The 19559-nt window shown below is 36.4% G+C and overlaps 1 protein-coding gene across 15 annotated transcripts in view; it reads right to left on the bottom strand.

Annotated features, from left to right (window-relative positions):
* Positions 1-19559, bottom strand: part of LOC140437236 (clotting factor G beta subunit-like) — a 227683-nt gene that overhangs the window by 179921 nt on the left and 28203 nt on the right. For all 15 annotated transcript variants that reach the window (XM_072526626.1, XM_072526625.1, XM_072526624.1 and 12 more), the window contains exon 2: positions 759-1190. In XM_072526626.1, the coding sequence (XP_072382727.1) occupies positions 759-1190 (432 nt within the window). The remainder of the gene's footprint in view (positions 1-758; positions 1191-19559) is intronic.

Raw genomic sequence — 19559 nt, forward strand, 5'->3', positions numbered from 1 at the left:
AAAAAGACGAAGAAGAAGCTTTTTTATCATGTAGATGATGTAATCTTTGTCTGCTATAAATATGATTAATTTGCATTATTGAGCATATTCATTATACTTATAGTTGCATCTGTATAAAGTTTAAATAAGGTTTACATTCATTGTCTTCGTAAAGTGATTTTATGGCATTTATGTATGTGTTATCTACTCTTATTTTTCCATTGCTTTTCACAGGTTGTTGTATGGGACACTATTATAGGCCTTCCGAAGGCTCACAAATACAATGTGCAATCCATCTGCTATTGTTTTTTATATGACCTCTTTTATAAAAATGTATTATAAATATTCACCTATAATTACTGGGGTTCTTTTTTGTTTCGATTATTATGTATAGAGCTTAAGTAGCTCATTTTCCTTCGGTATTCTTCCATCAAAGAAGCATTTCTTAAATATTTATTTTAACTTTTATTAACTCTGAGCAATATTTTACCTATCCGTCCATTTGTATTGGTTTCATATTTACCCTTTCTTACTATGATAGCTTCCCATTAAGCTATCTAAGTCATTGATTATTGGTTTCAGACTTTGAGTTGGTTGGGTCCATGTTGTTAGGTGAAACAGTTTATTTTCTAAATAATAAAAAACACTTCGTGAAAGGTATGCAAGATAGTTACCATATAGTTATTAGCTTATCAGTTGATAAAGTAATAATTGTTTATTTTCTAATTTGAATAAAGTTTGCAAGGATAATAATTAGAATTAGAAAAAATCTATCTTACTCTTTACACTAACTGATGATGATTCCTCATCTAGTTCTCCTGGGGCGTCACGTAATTCAGGCGCGGAACTTTCTAGCCTACCGTAGGGCATATCTTGAGAAGGGGTACTTTTCAGACTATCATACTTCATGGTGGAACTCATAAGATCTTCTGTGGATGTTGAAGAATCTGTGTTACCTTTTACACTAAGTGAAGTTGGATGTTCAGTAGATGAAAGCGTTTTTATAGGCAGTGTAATATTCTGCCCATCGCCCTGCATGGAGAAATATAGAGGATCCTTATTGAATGCTGTTAACACGTTAGGACAACATATATATAGTTCTGGTCCTTCCGGTTGACAATATTCTATATAGGAGTTTGCATCTAATTTATAAACAGAGCCACAAACTCTTGCAGGTAGACAGATGCCTTGTAGACCCGCAATACAACATGCTAAAACAAAAAAAAAATATATGAATTATATTTTACCTTATAGGTAACAAAAAAACATAGCAGTTATGACTTGATGATCAGGACATATCGGTGATAGAAGAATTTGGCAATTATTTAACGTCTATAAATCAAGTACACAATGATACTACCTGATACAAATTCATGAAAAAATTAAATAAATAAAAATCCTTTTAGATACAAGCCTATACAGCTAGTTTCAAAAAATGCAGTGGCGTTGCAATATTAATTAATTTGAGAAAAATATATTATATTTAAAACGGCAAAATTGCATTAGTCACTTAAACAATAAATTAAATATGCTTTTTGAAAAGATTTTATCTTTAAAACTGTAATTATATCATCTTTAGGGACATTCGAAGAACTGACATGAAATATTTTCGGGAATTTCTAACCACTGGATTTTAAACTAAAACTGGAACCAAAACGCCTCTGTCAGAACTAAAATGGGTGATACTGAAACCATAAACATCCAAAGAGGAGTTAGACAAGGTTGTATACTATTACCATTATTATTCAACTTCAGAGGACATCTTTGCACATGCTCTAGATGAAGCACAAGAAGGAATAAAAGTCAATGGAAAAATCGTGAACAATATCAGGTATGCCGATGATACAGTACTGATTACTAGCACTGAAGAAGAACTACAAATTCTGTTAACCAAAGTAGTGCGAGAAGAAGAACTATAAGGCCATAAGGTGAATGTAAAAAAAACCAAAACAATGGTAATTTCAAAAAAACACACACCAGTTATAAACATACTAGTCAACAACAATCTAGTTGAACAAGTGAAAAAGTTTAAGTATCTAGGCTGTTGGATACATGAAACCTTAGACCAAGAACAAGAGGTTAAATGTAGAATAAAACAGGCAAGAAACACCTTCTTAAAGATGCGACAGTTACTCACTACCCGTAATCTTGATTTGTTCCTACGATACCGCATGATAAAGTGTTATGTATATAGTGTACTATTACATTGCGTGGAAGCTTGGACGTTAACAGTCAGCTCGTTACGACGTTTAGAGAGCTTTGAGATGTGGGTATTTCGTCGTATGCTGAAAATGCCATGGACCGACCGCGTTAGAAATGAAGAAGTTTTAAGGCGTATGAATAGAGAACGTGAACTCACAGAAATTATCAAGAAGCGTAAAACGTCTTATCTTGGACACATATTTAGACACGACAGGTATAACTTCCTTCAGCTTATTATAGAAGGGAAAATAGAAGGCAGACGCGGCCCGGGTAGACGACAAATGACCTGGCTGCGTAACATCAAAGATTGGACAGGATTAGACTTTCAAAGTTTAATAAGGAAAGCCCAAAATAGGGAAGACTTTGCAGAGGTCATCGCCAACCTTCGCTTAGAAGACGGCACCTAAAGAAGAAGGATTTTAAACGGGTTTGTAATTCGGTGTCATTCCGTTTTCCAGTCTCATAAAGAAAGGTGAGAATATGTATATATGTAACAATAAAACACTGAAAACTTTGTTTTCAAAACTGCCACAAAATTTATTTTAAATTCTTATCACTACAGCTGTTTCGGCTGATTGCTTTTCTCAAGTGATCTGTTTTTGGCATGGGTTTACACTTTATAGTCTCTAATGAAATAGGTTGAGGAGGGGAGAACTGTTTGTTTCAAGCTGGTCATTCAGAATTATATCTGTGTTTTTTAATTTGTTGAATTCCATAGATTCTAACAAAGATAGCTTAAGGCCTTTATTTTGAATGTGAAGAATTTTAAATTCGTCATTAAAATAATGATTATGATCTAGAAGGTGAAGTGCATCAATTATGTATATATGTATTAGAATCTATTATATAGAATGGAGGCGTTAAGAGACATTTTTTAAATTTTGGCAAATAGAGAAAAATGTGGATGAAAAATCATTTATATATTATCTCTGAATTCTGTAAAACTAGTATTGATAAATCCCAAAAAACTTTAAAAACTTCATTTAGATTGTCGTCCTGGGACAAAACGTATTTTGATTGTCTACACAAAGTGGTATGACTGACTTTTGGTAGTAACGATGTAAAAACAGTCAACTTCTTCTTCTTCTACGGCACTACAGCCCAAAATGAGCCTTGGCCTCCTTTATTTTTTGCCTCCACCCTTGTCTGTCTGTGGCTGCTCTTCTCCATACACGGACTCCTAAAAGTGCTTGTGCGTCGCTGCTTACTGTGTCTTCCCAGCGCTTTCTTGGCTTTCCAACTGGTCTCTTTCCCTGCATTCTGGCGTTCAGTGCTCGTTTTGGTAGCCTATCCTCTCCCATTCGTATCACATGTCCGGCCCATTGCAATCTTTGTATTCTAATGAAGTCTGACAGGGGTGTTTCCTTATACAGTTGATAGAGCTCGTTGTTATATCGAATTTTGAAGATTCCGTTTTCCCTCACAGGTCTTAGTATTCTCCTCAGTACTTTTCTTTCGAATGTGTCGAGTTTGTTTTTGGATGTTTCTTTCAGGACCCATGCTTCGCTGCCATAACATGCTATTGGCCGAATTAAAGTTTTATAGATTCTCATCTTTGTATTTCGGTGGACACTTTTAGACCGAAATATATGGGAGAGGGCAAAATAAGCTTTGTTTGCCTGCGTTATCCTTTTTCGTATTTCTCCATCCTCTGCTCCATCGGCATATATTTCTACTCCCAGGTATGTAAACTTTCAACAAGCAAAAAACAGTCAACTAGCTTCATAAAAATAGTATTTTACTTTTAAATGCAAAATATTGTTTAAAAATGAATTTAAAAATAATGGCATTTTACATGTCATAAAGGTCCCCATGGTCATTATCATTGCAATGAGCTTCTTCGATAATGTCGTCATCCTCAGTTTCACCAAGGTTAGCTTGATTGTCATTTTGCTCATCAGAGTTAGAGAGAACTGGTTGTAACCATATTAGCTCAGGATCGTTGACTCAATTCGCCCCTGATAGTTTCACTTATAGTTTCGAGAGGCTTTGGAGTTTTTTTGGTTATATATTTTTGGTTTTGATGTTCTTCAGCAAGTAAGTGTACAGTCGAAAGCTTCTTTCCACCTTTCAATAACGTTTGGAATTGTTTGGATGGATCATCATTTCTGTAAAACAGCCAGGGTTTAAGCAAAATATCTTTGTTGTTTTGTGATAGCTAAATAATTCGTTTGGTTAATGCAGTTTTTATATAGTAAACAATCCAGTCTTTACCAAGTTGTTTAACTTCTCCCTTCTTGGAGTAAATGTCATAATAATGTGTAGGTGTTTTTATTGTACTGTAGGATCATGTCACTTTTTGTATTTGTCCAAAAACATGGTCCGCTGGCAAATATGAATGTCCGAGTACCGGAAAAATAAGTACCACAGATTTAATATTTTGTGGGGCATCTCTGTACAGCCATAGTATGAGCATATGCATTATGTGTGAATGTTTATTCTGCCCCGCACAACTATCTACGAATAGTCTTAACTGCTTTATATCTTACTCAAATTCAGATTTAATAAGAAAATTACGTAGAGCAGAACTTGTTGCTGCAGATCCCCTGTTTGCTTGATGTTCCATCCAGGTGTAGAAAACTGGCTTTTTAATATCCGCGTCGGTTACACAAAACAAATAAAAAGACAACTGCTGGGCATAAAATGCATCTTTAATGGGCACTTTCGGTAAGACTTGAACCTGCTGAAGGTCAAAACATTAGGAAACAGTGTGTTCCGGTTTTTCATTCTTTAGTTTTTAAAAAATTATTTGACCCGTACTTTATGTACAAGTAGAGAAGTTCTTAGTTTGTCAATTTCAGTTTTGTAAAATACTATAGCTTTTTTTATATTTTAATACAGTTACTATGTGTTTGTAAGTAATATAAGTTTACATATTTGACTTAGGAGAAATTGGTAGTATAAAATTGAAACTGAAAGGAAGTTGGTAGTAAATGGACTTTTATTAAAAATGCATATTCACAACTAAAGTTTTAATTCTAACGAAAATAAAAGTTTTAAGTCTACTTATTTATGTGGCAAGGAATCATAGAAGCCATGACAGTCAGATGATATGACCGTTTTAAGTTCCTGTAGGTGTTTAAATTTGGTGGCCGTTATAGGTATTGGTGTGTTGTGCATAGGTTTGTATTCCGTAATTGCTGGTATTTGCCGTGGTCGTAATGGTAAGTCTGTCCAATCATCATCAAAGTTGAGTTTAACTTGGATGTTCGCAGTAGGTTTCTACACAATTGCTTTAATGTCCATTACCCTCGGGTCACCAACCTTACGCCCAGGTCGTATAGTTGTGTATCTCCAGGTTGACTAATCTGCGTAATTTTTGAAAAAATTGTGTGGAATCATCAGAGCTTCTTATGAAAAGGAGCGGGTTCTAGCTTCTTTTGTCGCTGAAAAGTAATCGCTAGGTAAATGAATATTTCTGTTTTTCAACTTACGTTCTATAGCACTGTGCACCGCGTCCCCTTTCATTTGCGCATGTCCAACCTCGAGGAACTTTTAAGTCATGGTAACTGTTGTAAAAACAACCTGTATAATATTGTAATCGTAGTATAGTTATTTTATCAAATTGTGCGCTCAGGTCGGCAGCTATCGTGTTAACGTGTGTGCGACTGATTTCCTAGATCAGGGACCCGTCCTCCCCTCGTTATGTAACTTAAGACAGACAGTGCCAATTTGCCTCTCGGCAAGTGAAGGCCGGGTGTTGTGTGTGATCCCGAAAGGTGCGTGGTGCGTAAGTGATAAATGCGCTTGTAAAACCCGGTGTTTTGTGTTAAAACGTATATAGTTGGTCTCTCTCAATTTTATCATTTCATGTATATTTGTTACTGCCTCCCCGCACTCACTGTAAAGCTAATATTTGTATAACTCTTTACGTAACTATCAGAATTGCGATAATTGTCAATGTTTGAACCAGCCCTTAAGTCTATTGTGTAAATAAATCGAAGGATAATACATTTTAATTGTTTTATTGCTTCAGTGGTCCTTAATAAATATTTTGAAGCAATTAGGTGTTCAAATACGCCTCTCTTAAATGTGGATAGTTTGGCAACAAAGTTTACCCTTTCCATCATTTGTGGTCTCTTCGAACCGAATATATTGTTTATCGCAATTCCCGCTCTGATTTATCTTCATAAATCAAATTAATTTTCTCTTATTTTAATTCTCTTCCCATAAAAATTAAAATAAACTCATTACTAAGTGCTCTTCACAAAATAGAACTTTGCATAAGATAAACAATCTCACGGCACATGGAACATTACGTCACCACGCAAGTGTTTGAAGTGTTCATCTCAACAATCTTAGATGTTAGATTTATCGCTCTTCGCCGGCCGGTATCAAGTAAAATTGCTGACAAGAAACATGTGATGTGCTATGGATTTTTTAGATTCATTTCTATTTGGTGAGTTCGTTCCAAGATATATTTTTATAATCACGCGTACAGGGACATTCAAAAGTTCGAACGCATATTATTAGTATACGGGACGAGTTTATATTTCGCAGGATTCGTACAGACATTATTTTCCGAGACTCTTGTTTATTATACGGGGTGGACTAAGCTGTGTTTTAGACTCTAAAATTTTTTATTTCTCGTGTATCTCTCATAGATAAATATCTCGCAAAGCTTTCGATACATTTCTAACCGCAATGGATCAATTGAAGAAACAACGCAAACCGTTGAAATCAAAAATCTCTCGTATCTCTAATTGGTTAAGGAATAACTCTGCTCAAGAAACGGATCCCTTGCAGTTCCAACTCCGTCGTACTGAATTAACGAATTGTTACGCCAAATATGATGACCTCATGGATCAGATTGAGGAACTGGACGAAGCAAACACTGAAGAACGCGATAGGGAAGAAATTGAAGAAAAGTACTTCTCAACTCTGGCAGGTCTTCAACATAGAATGGAGATGCTCCAACCTCTCTCACACCAGTCCAGTTCCACTTCTCCACGTTTAGCTAGTGCTAAAGTGACTCTTCCCGAAATTAAAATTCAAACTTTCTCAGGATGCTTCTCAGAATGGAGTGCATTCTATCAGCTCTTCGAGACGTTAATTATTAATAACCCGGAACTCAACAACGTCCAGCGTTTTGTTTATCTCAAATCTTTTCTACGCAACGAACCTCTCCAGTTGGTAGAAAACATCCAAGTTTTAGAAGAAAACTTCCAAATCGCGTTAGAGACTCTTCGAAATCGCTACGAAAACAAATCGCGCGTAATTAGTTTGCTTATACAGCGTCTTTTGAAAGTTCCATCCTTAGTCAAAACTAATGCAAAGGCCTTACGTGAATTTTTGGTCACCGCAAAACAGACCTTACTCGCGCTAAAAAATATGAATGTACCCATCGAGCATTGGGATCTCTTATTAATAGAAATATTTTTGCAAAAAGTGGACTTTACCACTCACCGGTCTTTCGAATACGAGTTAGGGTCAAAAGATATTCCCACGCTAAATCAATTCTTTGATTTTTTAGAAAAAAAGTGTGACATTATGGAAAAGTTAAACTACTCAGATAATAACGATAAAAAAGTTATTAAAACTCACGCTAAAACGGTTTTCTTCTCTTCGGCAAGTAATAAAAATAACTCGTACTCCAAAACATGCGTATTTTGTAATAATGCTACACACACTATTTATGCATGCACAAAATTTGCTAATCTTTGCTTACAGGATAAGTATAAATTTGTTAATGAAAACAAACTATGTCGCAACTGTTTAGGAACTAAACACTTTTCTCAAAATTGTTCGTCTCAACGTTCATGTAGTATATGCAAGAAAAGGCATCACACACTCTTGCACAATGACCATCAAAATAGCTCTTCTTCTAGTAGATCTTTTCAACGACAAAATCACGCAACCTCTCGCAATGTACAAAACACTTGGTCTGATGGTGAAGCCGGCCCAAGTAATTCTGTCTCTCTCTCTGAATCTCAAACCTCTCAGGTCTCAAATGTGATGACTTCTCTCTCTGCTCTGTCAATAAAGCAGGATGTTCTGCTGGCAACCGCTCTAGTCACTATTTATTCAAAGCATGGCGTACCAATACACGCTAGATGTATTTTAGATAGTGGATCTCAGTCGTCATTTGTCTCTAAAGATTTGGTCCAAAAATTAAATCTCTCTCCTTAGAGCAAAAGGTTACAAATCTCTACCATCTCTGAACATAGTTGATTCTCGAACAAAATGGTCGATCTAGAAATGTTTTCATACAAAAGAAATGGTAATGGTTTCAAAATCTCCTGTGCTATTTTAGACAACATAACTTGTAGACTCCCCCAGGTATCCATAAACAGAAGTAAATTTAATATTCCCTCTACAGTCACTCTCGCAGATCCCACCTACTCTATCCCTGGAAATATAGATCTTCTTCTTGCCAGTGACATATATAGCGAGTTGTTATCGGATGGTTTAATACGGTTAGGTAAAGGACTCCCTGTTCTCCAGAACACACACTTAGGGTACATTATGTTTGGTTCTTTACCTCCTTACGCACTTCACAAAGGAATTTATCACTCACAGTTGTCCCCTACACAGTCAAATGTCTCTTTATTTGTCTAGTCCACATCTGAGGAAGATAAGCTCGATAATATAATTCGACAATTCTTCGAAGTCGAAGAAGTGACCCCCTCTGTTAAAATCTCCTCCTCTGAGGATCTGGCTGAACAAATATTCACTGAAACAACTCAAATTCTACCTTCTGGTCGGTTTCAGGTAAAGCTTCCTCTCATTTCTGAAACAGCACATAAAATGCTGGGCAATTCTAACAATATGGCTAGGAAAAGGTTTATTAGTTTAGAAAATAAACTCTTAAAACACGAAAATGTATACTCTCAGTATAAAGCATTCATCAATGAATATGTTTCTCTTGGACATGCCAAAAAGGTTCCTCTTTCTCTCACAAATGTGCACTTAGAAAATAAATACTTTTTACCTCATCACTCTGTCATAAAAGAAGAATCATTAACTACCAAATTACGGGTGGTTTTTGATGGCTCCATGAAAAGTTCCAGTGGCTATTCTCTTAATGACATCCTGTTGAAAGGAAAAACTCTTCAGCCTGAACTTTTCGACATTCTCGTTCGGTTTAGATTGTATACCTATGTCTTCACTTCCGACATACAAAAAATGTACAGGCAGGTACAAATTCATCCTGATCACACATTCCTGCAGAATATCCTCTGGCGGGATTCTCCGGAACAGGACATCGAATGTCTTGAGCTTCAAACCGTAACTTATGGAACAAAAAGCGCAACCTTTCAAAGTACTCGTTGTTTGATGGAATTAGCTAAAACTCATCAAAACAACTCCCCATTGGCCTCCGATGCTCTCGTAACAGGCTGCTATGTAGATGACATTCTATATGGGGCCAATGACACGCAAACTCTTCTTAATGCTCATAATGAGATAACTGACCTACTCAACAAGGCATGCATTTCTCTTCATAAATGGTGCTCTAATTCAAAAATGTTTTTAGAAAATGTTTCTACTCTCTCTACAAACTCTGCCTATGTTATTTCACCAGAGAATGCTTCTAATAAGGTTTTAGGTCTCTGTTGGAACCCCAGTACTGATACATTTTCAATTTCTGTACCTCAATTATCAATAAAAGATAATTACACAAAAAGGGAAGTACTTTCTATTATCGCTCAAATTTTTGATCCACAAGGGCTCATTAATCCCGTAACTGTTCTTGCTAAAATTATTATGCAAAAAATTTGGATTTCTAAAATTAATTGGAATGACTCCGTGGATTCAAATATTTTAAATGAATGGTTGAAGTTTATAACTGATCTCGCTGCTCTCAAATACATAAGCATTCCCAGATGTCTTTTCTCATGTCATGAAATTTCTTCTATTGAAATTCACTCTTTTTCTGACGCAAGTTTGAAAGCATACGCTGCTTGTTGTTATATACGGGTTATCTACAAATCAAAAAATGTCTCGTGCTCTCTCATTGCTTCGAAAAGTCGTATTGCTCCTTTAAAGACCATAACGCTTCCAAGGCTGGAACTTATGGGTGCTTTATTGGCTAGCAAGCTCACCACAAAGGTGGTTGATATCATAAAGGATAAATTGCCCTCTATTACCTCTATAAACATGTGGAGCGATTCTGAGATAGTTTTGGCGTGGCTCAGATCACATCACTCCAGATGGAATCAATTTGTCGCCAACAGGGTAGCTCAAATTCAAGAAAATTCTTCTCACTCTCATTGGAGACACGTAAAGTCTAAAGACAACCCTGCTGACATCCTCTCCAGAGGAATGATGCCCTCTAACATACTCAACTCCACTCTTTGGTTTCACGGTCCTCAGTTTTTGCAAACATTTGACCTAAATTTGTCTGAATATAGTCCGAAGTTTAATTCTAATAAATTACCTGAAGAAAGAAAAGTTGTTCTTCACACTCGAAGTGCTCAATTTGATTTCTTTGTCATGCTTTCTGAAAGGTTCTCCAGTTTCACGAAATATGTAAGGACTATAGCTTATGTACTCAGATTTGGTAATAACGCAAAGTCTGGCACTCAAAAATTATCCGCTGCACTTGAAGTATCTGAACTTCAAAATGCCGAAATGAAAATTATAAAATTATTGCAAAACTCAAGTTTCTCCTCAGAAATTGCTGATCTCAAAGGCAATAAGATTATTTCTAATAAGTCTCTCTTACAATTTGCTCATTTTCTTGACAAAAATGAAATGCTCCGTGTAGGTGGACGTCTTAGGTATTCCGAAGTTACCTTTGATCATAAATATCCTCTCCTCCTCCCCTCGAAAAATCATGTTGTTCGTCTAATTCTCAAAAAAGAACATCTTAGGCTCCATCATGCAGGTCCTCAGAATACTCTCTCTCAAGTTCGCCTTAGATATTGGCCCTTGAATGGTCTACGGGAGATTAAGAGGATAGTCCACGAATGTCATGTTTGTTTCAAGTTTAATGCCAAAGCCTTAGTTCAAATCATGTCTGATTTACCTAAGGAACGCTTATGCTCTGCTCAAGTTTTTGCTCATGTAGGTTTGGATTTTGGTGGTCCCTTTCTAATAAAGGCCTCTAAACTTCGTAAAAGTCCCTTGATAAAGTCATACATAGCTCTATTTGTCTGTATGTCCACACGTGCGGTTCATATAGAATTAGTCAGTGGACTCACAACAGAAGCGTTTCTTCTTACTCTTAAGCGCTTTATTAGTCGAAGAAGCCTCCCTCAGACTATATTCTCTGATAATGCGACAAACTTTCTTGGGGCTAAGAATCAGTTATTCGAACTCTATAATTTCTTGAAAAATAAGGAAACTAACTCTTCTATTCAGGCATTTTTAGCCTCCTCTCAAATTCGGTGGAAAACGATACCACCTCGGTCTCCTCATCATGGAGGACTCTGGGAGAGCGCTATAAAGAGCGCTAAACATCATATCTATAGATTGTTGGGCAATCTCAAAATTACATTCGAGGAATTCAGTACAGTGCTTACCCAAATTGAAGCCGTACTTAATTCTCGGCCCATTTGTGCCCTCTCTAATGATCCCTCCGATTTCACATATCTTACCCCTGGTCACGTCCTAATTGGAAGGTCTCTCACCTCGCTACCCGACCAGGAGTATACATCTATCCCGGAAAATAGACTTCTGGCATAGCATCTGGCAAAATCTCTCTAAGCTCCAGCAACTTTTTTGGAAAAAGTGGTCGACTGATTATCTGAATCGACTTCAAAATCGTCCAAAATGGTTTCTCCCATTCAAAAATTTAGAACCCAATGACCTTGTGTTAGTTAAAGAAGATAATCTCCCTCCTCTCTACTGGTCATTGGCACGAGTGATGGATGTCTTTCCGGGTAAAGATGGCCGAGTGAGAATTGCATCTGTTAAAACTAAGGATGGGATTTTCAAACGCACGATAACAAAATTGTGTCCCCTTCCTGGTGAAGGATTATGTTAATGTTATTAGGTTTAGTACTTTTACTCATATGTTGTTTGTATACTATTACTCATATTGTTTTTTTTTATGTACTCTTTTCTTTTTAATGCTTTTTATAATGTTAAAGCTAGTGCTTCAACTGGGGGCAGTATGTTGTAAAAACAACCTGTATAATATTGTAATCGTAGTATAGTTATTTTATCAAATTGTGCGCTCAGGTCGGCAGCTATCGTGTTAACGTGTGTGCGACTGATTTCCTAGATCAGGGACCCGTCCTCCCCTCGTTATGTAACTTAAGACAGACAGTGCCAATTTGCCTCTCGGCAAGTGAAGGCCGGGTGTTGTGTGTGATCCCGGAAGGGTGCGTGGTGCGTAAGTGATAAATGCGCTTGTAAACCCGGTGTTTTGTGTTAAAACGTATATAGTTGGTCTCTCTCAATTTTATCATTTCATGTATATTTGTTACTGCCTCCCCGCGCTCACTGTAAAGCTAATATTTGTATAACTCTTTACGTAACTATCAGAATTGCGATAATTGTCAATGTTTGAACCAGCCCTTAAGTCTATTGTGTAAATAAATCGAAGGATAATACATTTTAATTGTTTTATTGCTTCAGTGGTCCTTAATAAATATTTTGAAGCAATTAAGTGTTCAAATACGCCTCTCTTAAATGTGGATAGTTTGGCAACAAAGTTTACCCTTTCCATCAGTAACGCCATGATGCATACAAAAATTTAACAGTGAATTGGCAAGAATTGCATTCCGATTTTGACTTATGCATCCGTCTGTAAAAAGAATAATTGGTAAGCGCTTAGGTAAACAGTGTCTTTCCAGGTAATCTATTAATAATGAGGCAAAAGTGGAACCTGTAACATCACTGTCTATTTCGGAAAACCAGTAGCAGGTGGCGTGATGAGTAGTCGTGTCGTTTACTGTGAAATTATGGCATGCCAATTTGGTTTTAAAATAGATCGCACTGGCAGTTATACAGGGACTAACTTTAACTGCTTGTACATCAGCGGTCAATAAAATGCATTCATTTCTTACTACCCTTCCTTTGTCACACATTTTTTTCATTTCTAGCTTTATCCTTATTTTTTATGTGTTGCTCGTAAAGTTCTTCACTTAAATTATCAACAGAGTGTGCTACACAGGTGTCACACATGTCCTTTTTAACTAGTGAATGGACAAATTCTTGCTATGAAATACTTCATTAAACTTTTTCATCGAGAATGCGGAGGTATTTTTTGATGAACAGTATTCTTTATAGATATTATATAGATTGGCTTGCGATTTGTAAAGTGGTTCTAGGAAAAGTTTATTAGTATTTTTTCGATTGTAGTGGGATGGCATTTTAGGTAATGCATCCAAAAAGTTATCGAGATGTCTAGCCTACATCTCAACATTAACCTTACTAGTTTTTGTTCTATTCAAGTTGGCATTGTTTTGTGATGAATGCATACCGTAACGACCTTTTTTAACCCATGATTGAACCGTAAATGAACCCAAACAAAGGGTGTTGAGGAACATGATTCGACATGCAGGCCGTCGAAGTGTGTTCCCATGCTCATCATTTCCTGGTAGTGAAAATTGAAGAGTATTACTGCGTCTAGACGTATTTTCTGTAGTATTTCGTTTTGTACTTGTTGTATGGACGTTAGTAGATACAAAAATTTTTCTCTGGTTCCATGTTAGGTCGGACCAAAAATGGTGAAATAATTTTTTTCTGTCTTCGTCACTTATCTGTTCACATACCCTTTCTTGCTTCTTTTGCAGAAGTTTGATTCACACCTTACTCCCAATATTCTTTCCCGTCGCATTTTATTTTGTTTAATTTTTTCATGTTTTGGATTTGTGTAACCCAAGTATTTTTTGCCTTACATCCTGAGTAGTTTGTTATAATTTTTTTTCCATTGCCCTTTGTCTCCTTTTCTTTTACGTGAATTTCCTTCTCTGGAGTCTCCATGGAAAATTTCTTAGGTGTATGTTATATCATCTGCGTCAGTTAGCAGCTCAACTGGAGAAGAACAAGGAGATACTGCTTTTTCGGATGGATGGTAACTACTACTTGTATAATATTTTGAAAAGTCACTCGTATTAGAACTTGAATCAGCTGAATCCAAGGCAGCTTCTTTTTGTGTCAATGGAAGTGTTTGTGTTGAACATGGTTCAACGTTTGAAAGTGTTTTTGATAACTCAGTAGATATAGGTGTATTTAGTGTAATGTCACACTCCTCATTTCGTGAAGATATAGGTTGTTCAAATGCCGTTTTATTGTTATGAATGAACGTTATGAATGATTAAAACCACTATCCACGGACAAAATTTAAAACAAAAAATGCAAAATGCAACTGTCCGGATTATTTTGACCAGGTGTATATACAAAAACTGTTTTCTGATTGTAATCGAACCGATATTAAACAATGCGTGAGCGAAGCTACTGAAGTATCTTTACATACAGGGTGTTTGGTACGTCGATGGAAATTTTTTAAGGGATAATAGGGGACGCCATTTGCAATTTTTTTTGCTAATAATGTATCGCTCAAACTGTTAAGGATTCCGAAATAAAGTTAAATTTGTCAATATTCGACAACCGTCTATTTCACGTTTAAAAATTATCTAGGCGTACTACCTCCCTGTTTTACAAATGGAATAAAAATGTAAACCTACCACACTGACTCTTCGCATAAAATTTTCATCAGTTATCGTCATTCTCCGAACGCATAACAAACAAAAAACAATCTACCTGCTATGCTAACAAACAATATACCTGTTATTTAGTTGTTTTTTTTTTTTTTTGTTTATAAACATGGTTATTGTATGCGTATGAAAGGTGCGTTTTACTGTTTTGACATCCAAATTGTGTTTGGAGTTTCTTGTGAGTTTTTGGGCATTACGATTTTGAACTTTGTTTGAGTGAACAACCAGACTGTGTACCTGCATAACGGAATTTATGGATTAGTTGTGATGGCTTCGTTTTCGAATGCAGCGTACGCAGACACTCTGTTTCTCTATGGCTGGAGTGATGGAAATGCATCTGCAGCACGTCGAGAATATCAGCGCCGTTACTCTAACCGGCGACTTCCCCATGTGTCTGTATTAACACATATCGATGAATTAGTGAAACTGGTAGTGTTAACAATTTTGTTTCCAGCATTAATCCTGGACGTTACGGTCCTGGTGTAGACGCCCAAATTTTGCAAGCTGTTACGGATGATCCTACCACAAGCGTCAGAAAGGTTACTCGACAGTTAAATGTCTCGCAATGGAAGGTCTGGTCGGTAGTGCACAACGATGGACGCTACCCTTATCAATACACTCCAGTACAAGGTCTTCAAGACGGTTATCCAATTAGAAGGGTAAATTTTTGCCGCTTTTTGTTAGATGCAGACATCAACGATTGTAATTTTCTTAACAGTATTCTATGGACTGATGAATCCAGTTTTAATAGAGAAGAAATAACAAATATTCATAACCTGCATTACTGGGCACATGACAATCCCCATCTACCGAAAGAAACATCTTTTTAGCAAAAATTTAGTGTCAACGTTTGTGTAGGAGTTATCGGAATAGAGTTAATAGGACCTTACTTTTTGCCAGGCAGGTTAAATAGTCAAGTGTACTTAGACTTTCTAGAGAATGAATTACCACCACTCTTAGAAGATTTACCCCTCAAACGAACAATGGTGTACCAACATGATGGATGCCCTGCACATTGTGCACGTGCTGTTACGGCTTCTTTCAACAATCACTATTCCAATAGGTGAAGAGGACGAACTGAACCGATTTTGTGGCCTGCTAGATCGCCCGATTTAACACCGTGTGACTACCACATCGGGGGCAGATTCAAAGAAATTGTTTATCAAGTTGCAATCCGAACTAGAGCTCATTTAATGGAAAGGATTATCGAAGCAGCTGACATTATAAGGGCAGAACTGAGGTTAAAAGTAACTACATCAGAAATACGACGCAGGACAAGAGCGTGCATTAGGAATGGTGGTTCTCGTTTTTAACAGCAATGACTGTTTTCTTAAGTTTATGTACATACTTAACAAGGTATAATAAATGTTGCAAAAAGCATGATGTATCATTGTTGTGTTTTACCTTTCTTACCCGTTTCATTAATGAAGGTTATTTTAACAATGCATTTAGATTCAACGAAGGGTTTTTGCAATCTTAGCAAGTAATACGTAAGGCATTTTGTATGTCAGGGAAGTATCTCGCTTAAATAATTATTTTTAATTATAAAATAGACGAGCTGCTTTATTTTCGAAGATTGACAAATTTAACTTTATTTCGGAAACCTTAACAGTTTGAGCGATACATTATTAGCAAAAAATTTTGCAAATGGCGTCCCCTATTATCCCTTAAAAAATTTCCATCGACCTACCAAGCATTTCGAGCTAAAATACCTAGTAAACGGAAAGCAATTATGACAGTATTAATTGACTACGACTAATAATTCATTAGAAATATAATTTACCATTTTTATTAGACTAAAGGTTGTCATCTATCATTAAAGCTTTTGTAGAAAAGGCTTAAAGAGGCCTACGCGTGAACTGAAAGTGTAAGTTCTCTCTATAGTATTGTAAAAATTTGGGTTTTAAATAGAAGAAAATTAAAGATTTTTTTTTTAATCCTTTTCTCTATTCGGATTGCCGAATATCTAATTCTCGCCATTCATCTCTATTGTTTGTAAGACGTTTCCACATTGGCCCTGCAGTTCTGTTAATATCATCGCTCCATTGCATTTGCGGTCTTCCTCGTGGTTTTTTGGCTTCATATGGCCGCCAATTCCCGATTTCTTTATTCCATCGGCCATCCATAAGACGTTCGTTATGTCCAGCTCATTTCCATTTTAGTTTAGCTACCAGTTCGACAGTATCTTTTACTTTTGTTCTATTACGAATGTTTCCATTGGTTAAGAAGAAGAAAATTAAAGATAATCGACGTTTATTAATTAAACGTTATGTCATTCGTACTTTACGTCTTAAATCCAATAGAAGTAAAGCTAAGCCAATTATGAATGTTGCTGAAACCTATATACATGAAAGACGGACTATGCAGAAGAACTCGTCACATGATAGTGATAAAATATTGTTAAAAAATATTTCAAAAGGAACTAGGTTAGTTATCGTATACGGTGGTAGGATCTTTTGATTTTTAGATCAGGTGTCAAGTTGGGTGTAGTTTTCAAGAAGGAGGGGTTTTAAATTGAGTAGGGGCTCTTCAGTACTTCTTGGAAAACACACTCGGAGGGGGGTAGTTCTCAACCTGAACACGGCGCGTCCCAATGGCTGATAAGGAACACCCTACAGGTATGTGGGCAGGTGTGAATAAGACTTTGCCAAAGAAACACCCGCGTATCAACTGAGAGCATGGCATAGGGCAGCAGCTATGTCATTACAAGATCGGAGCGGTAGAGAAAATTCTCCTTACCGGTCTGATACTGAATAATCAAAGACTGTAATTATGATTTAATCGGTTGTGATACTGCGAAGTTACCGAACGATTACCGGTAAAAGTAATCCCCCATTTGTTGGTCAACAGCTACGGGTGGAAGAACTGACATGTGGTAGGGCACTTCATTACCCTGGAGCTGAGAAATGAAGTCCAAAGGCGGAAGAGGTAAATTAGCCAACGGCATTGAGATGTGGAAAGCCACGGGGTGACTACCACATTAAAGATCCGTAAGGATATCCCCAGGATACCACAATGGCTGAAAATCAAAAACAAATGGCCCTTAGTCCCGGGCACGTCTTAAGTAGGGAGAGGGTGCTAAGAATCCCCCGGTCTGCCAATAATGTCCCAAAAGTTAAAAGGATCGGTACATGGAATATTCGAAGCATATATTAATTTATAAGCAGGCAAAGCAGCAAATACTATTCAAGAAATGACTCGCCTAAACATAGATATTTTAGGAAGCAGTGAAGTTCATATGAACACCTACACACATATCTATTATTCTGGAGATGACACAACAAGAATCAGAAATAGCGTAGTGATAATAGTAAAAAGGAAAATAGCTAAAGCAGTAATAGGATTTACGCCCATATCAGACAGAATTGTGCTATTGAAAATTAACTCACGTCCCTCTAATATGAACATCATTCAGTTCTACGCACTAACATTAGAATCCACTGAAGAAGAAATAGAAAATTTCTATCAGACTCTAGAAGACTCCCTAAAACTGACCAAAAACATAAACTTACTATTATCATGGGCGATTTTAATGCCAAAATAGGACAAGGTACAGTTAAGAATGTCGTGGGGTCATATGGTCTTGGCATAAGAAACGAAAGAGGCGAAAGACTAATCCAATTCTGCCAAGAGACGGATATGGTTGTAACGAATACATTTTTTAAATTACATCCAAGAAGACTTTATACATCACCAACATAAATGCCCAAATTACAATAGGCGATATACCGTTGTAAAAAATATGCTGCAATATTAAGGATACTTGGGATCACAGCTACGAAATAAAAATTCTTATTGAAAAAGTCAGAAGCTCTTTCAACAGCCTTAGGAAGATTATCTGCAACTTATCTTTAAGTATCAATATACGCATAAGAATTCTTACATGTTACGTTTTTAGTGTCCTCCTCTGTGGAATAGAACGCTGGAGCCTCACAGAAGATGCAATAAAACGATTAGAGGCATTTGAAATGTGGTGCTACCGACATATGTTGAGGGTATCATTTATACCCCACACAAGTAACATAACTATTTTTTAGAGGCTAAGAAAAGACAAAGAAATTATTAACACCATAAAAAACAGAAAATTAACTTACTTCGGCCACATCATGCGTAATGATAAATACCGACCTTAACAGTTGATTCTACAAGGCAAGATTGAGTTTAAGAGAGGCCCTGGACGTAGATGTATACCCTGACAGGCCAATCTTAGGAAGTGGACAGGTCTAACGTAAACTGATCTATTTCGAGCTGCTGTGAATAGAATAAGTTGGGTCAATGTGGTCATCAACATCTCTAGAAGATAGGCACATTTAGAAGAAGTCAAGATGGAAGATTATCATGATGACATGAAGGCAGAAAATTAAGAAAAACGGTTAAAAGAACGATCTCCAATTTTCCTGTAGTATTTTTTCTTATCACAGTCAATACTCCATATCATAATCTAAAAATTAATTGATCGTCTACCAGTAATTCTAAAAAATCGAAATTGTTATTTTTATAAATAAAAAGATACCATTTATAGCATAGATGTTAAAATCGCAACTGTATGAAATTATCAAACGAAACAAACAAGATCATATTCTTTATAAATTTCACTGTGATAATGTGGACATATTTCCGTAAAAGTTCTACCAATTCCATAAAATTGAATTGTAAAACTAAATGTTAATTTTACGTTAGGAGCTGTAAAAGTGTTAATATAACAGGAATTTGTCAAAGTAACTGTAGGTAACAGGAAGAAAATGTATAAACATGTTGTAAAGGTCGAAA

The sequence above is a fragment of the Diabrotica undecimpunctata genome, chromosome 3, assembly GCF_040954645.1.
Source record: "Diabrotica undecimpunctata isolate CICGRU chromosome 3, icDiaUnde3, whole genome shotgun sequence".
Classification (NCBI taxonomy): Eukaryota; Metazoa; Arthropoda; class Insecta; order Coleoptera; family Chrysomelidae; genus Diabrotica; species Diabrotica undecimpunctata.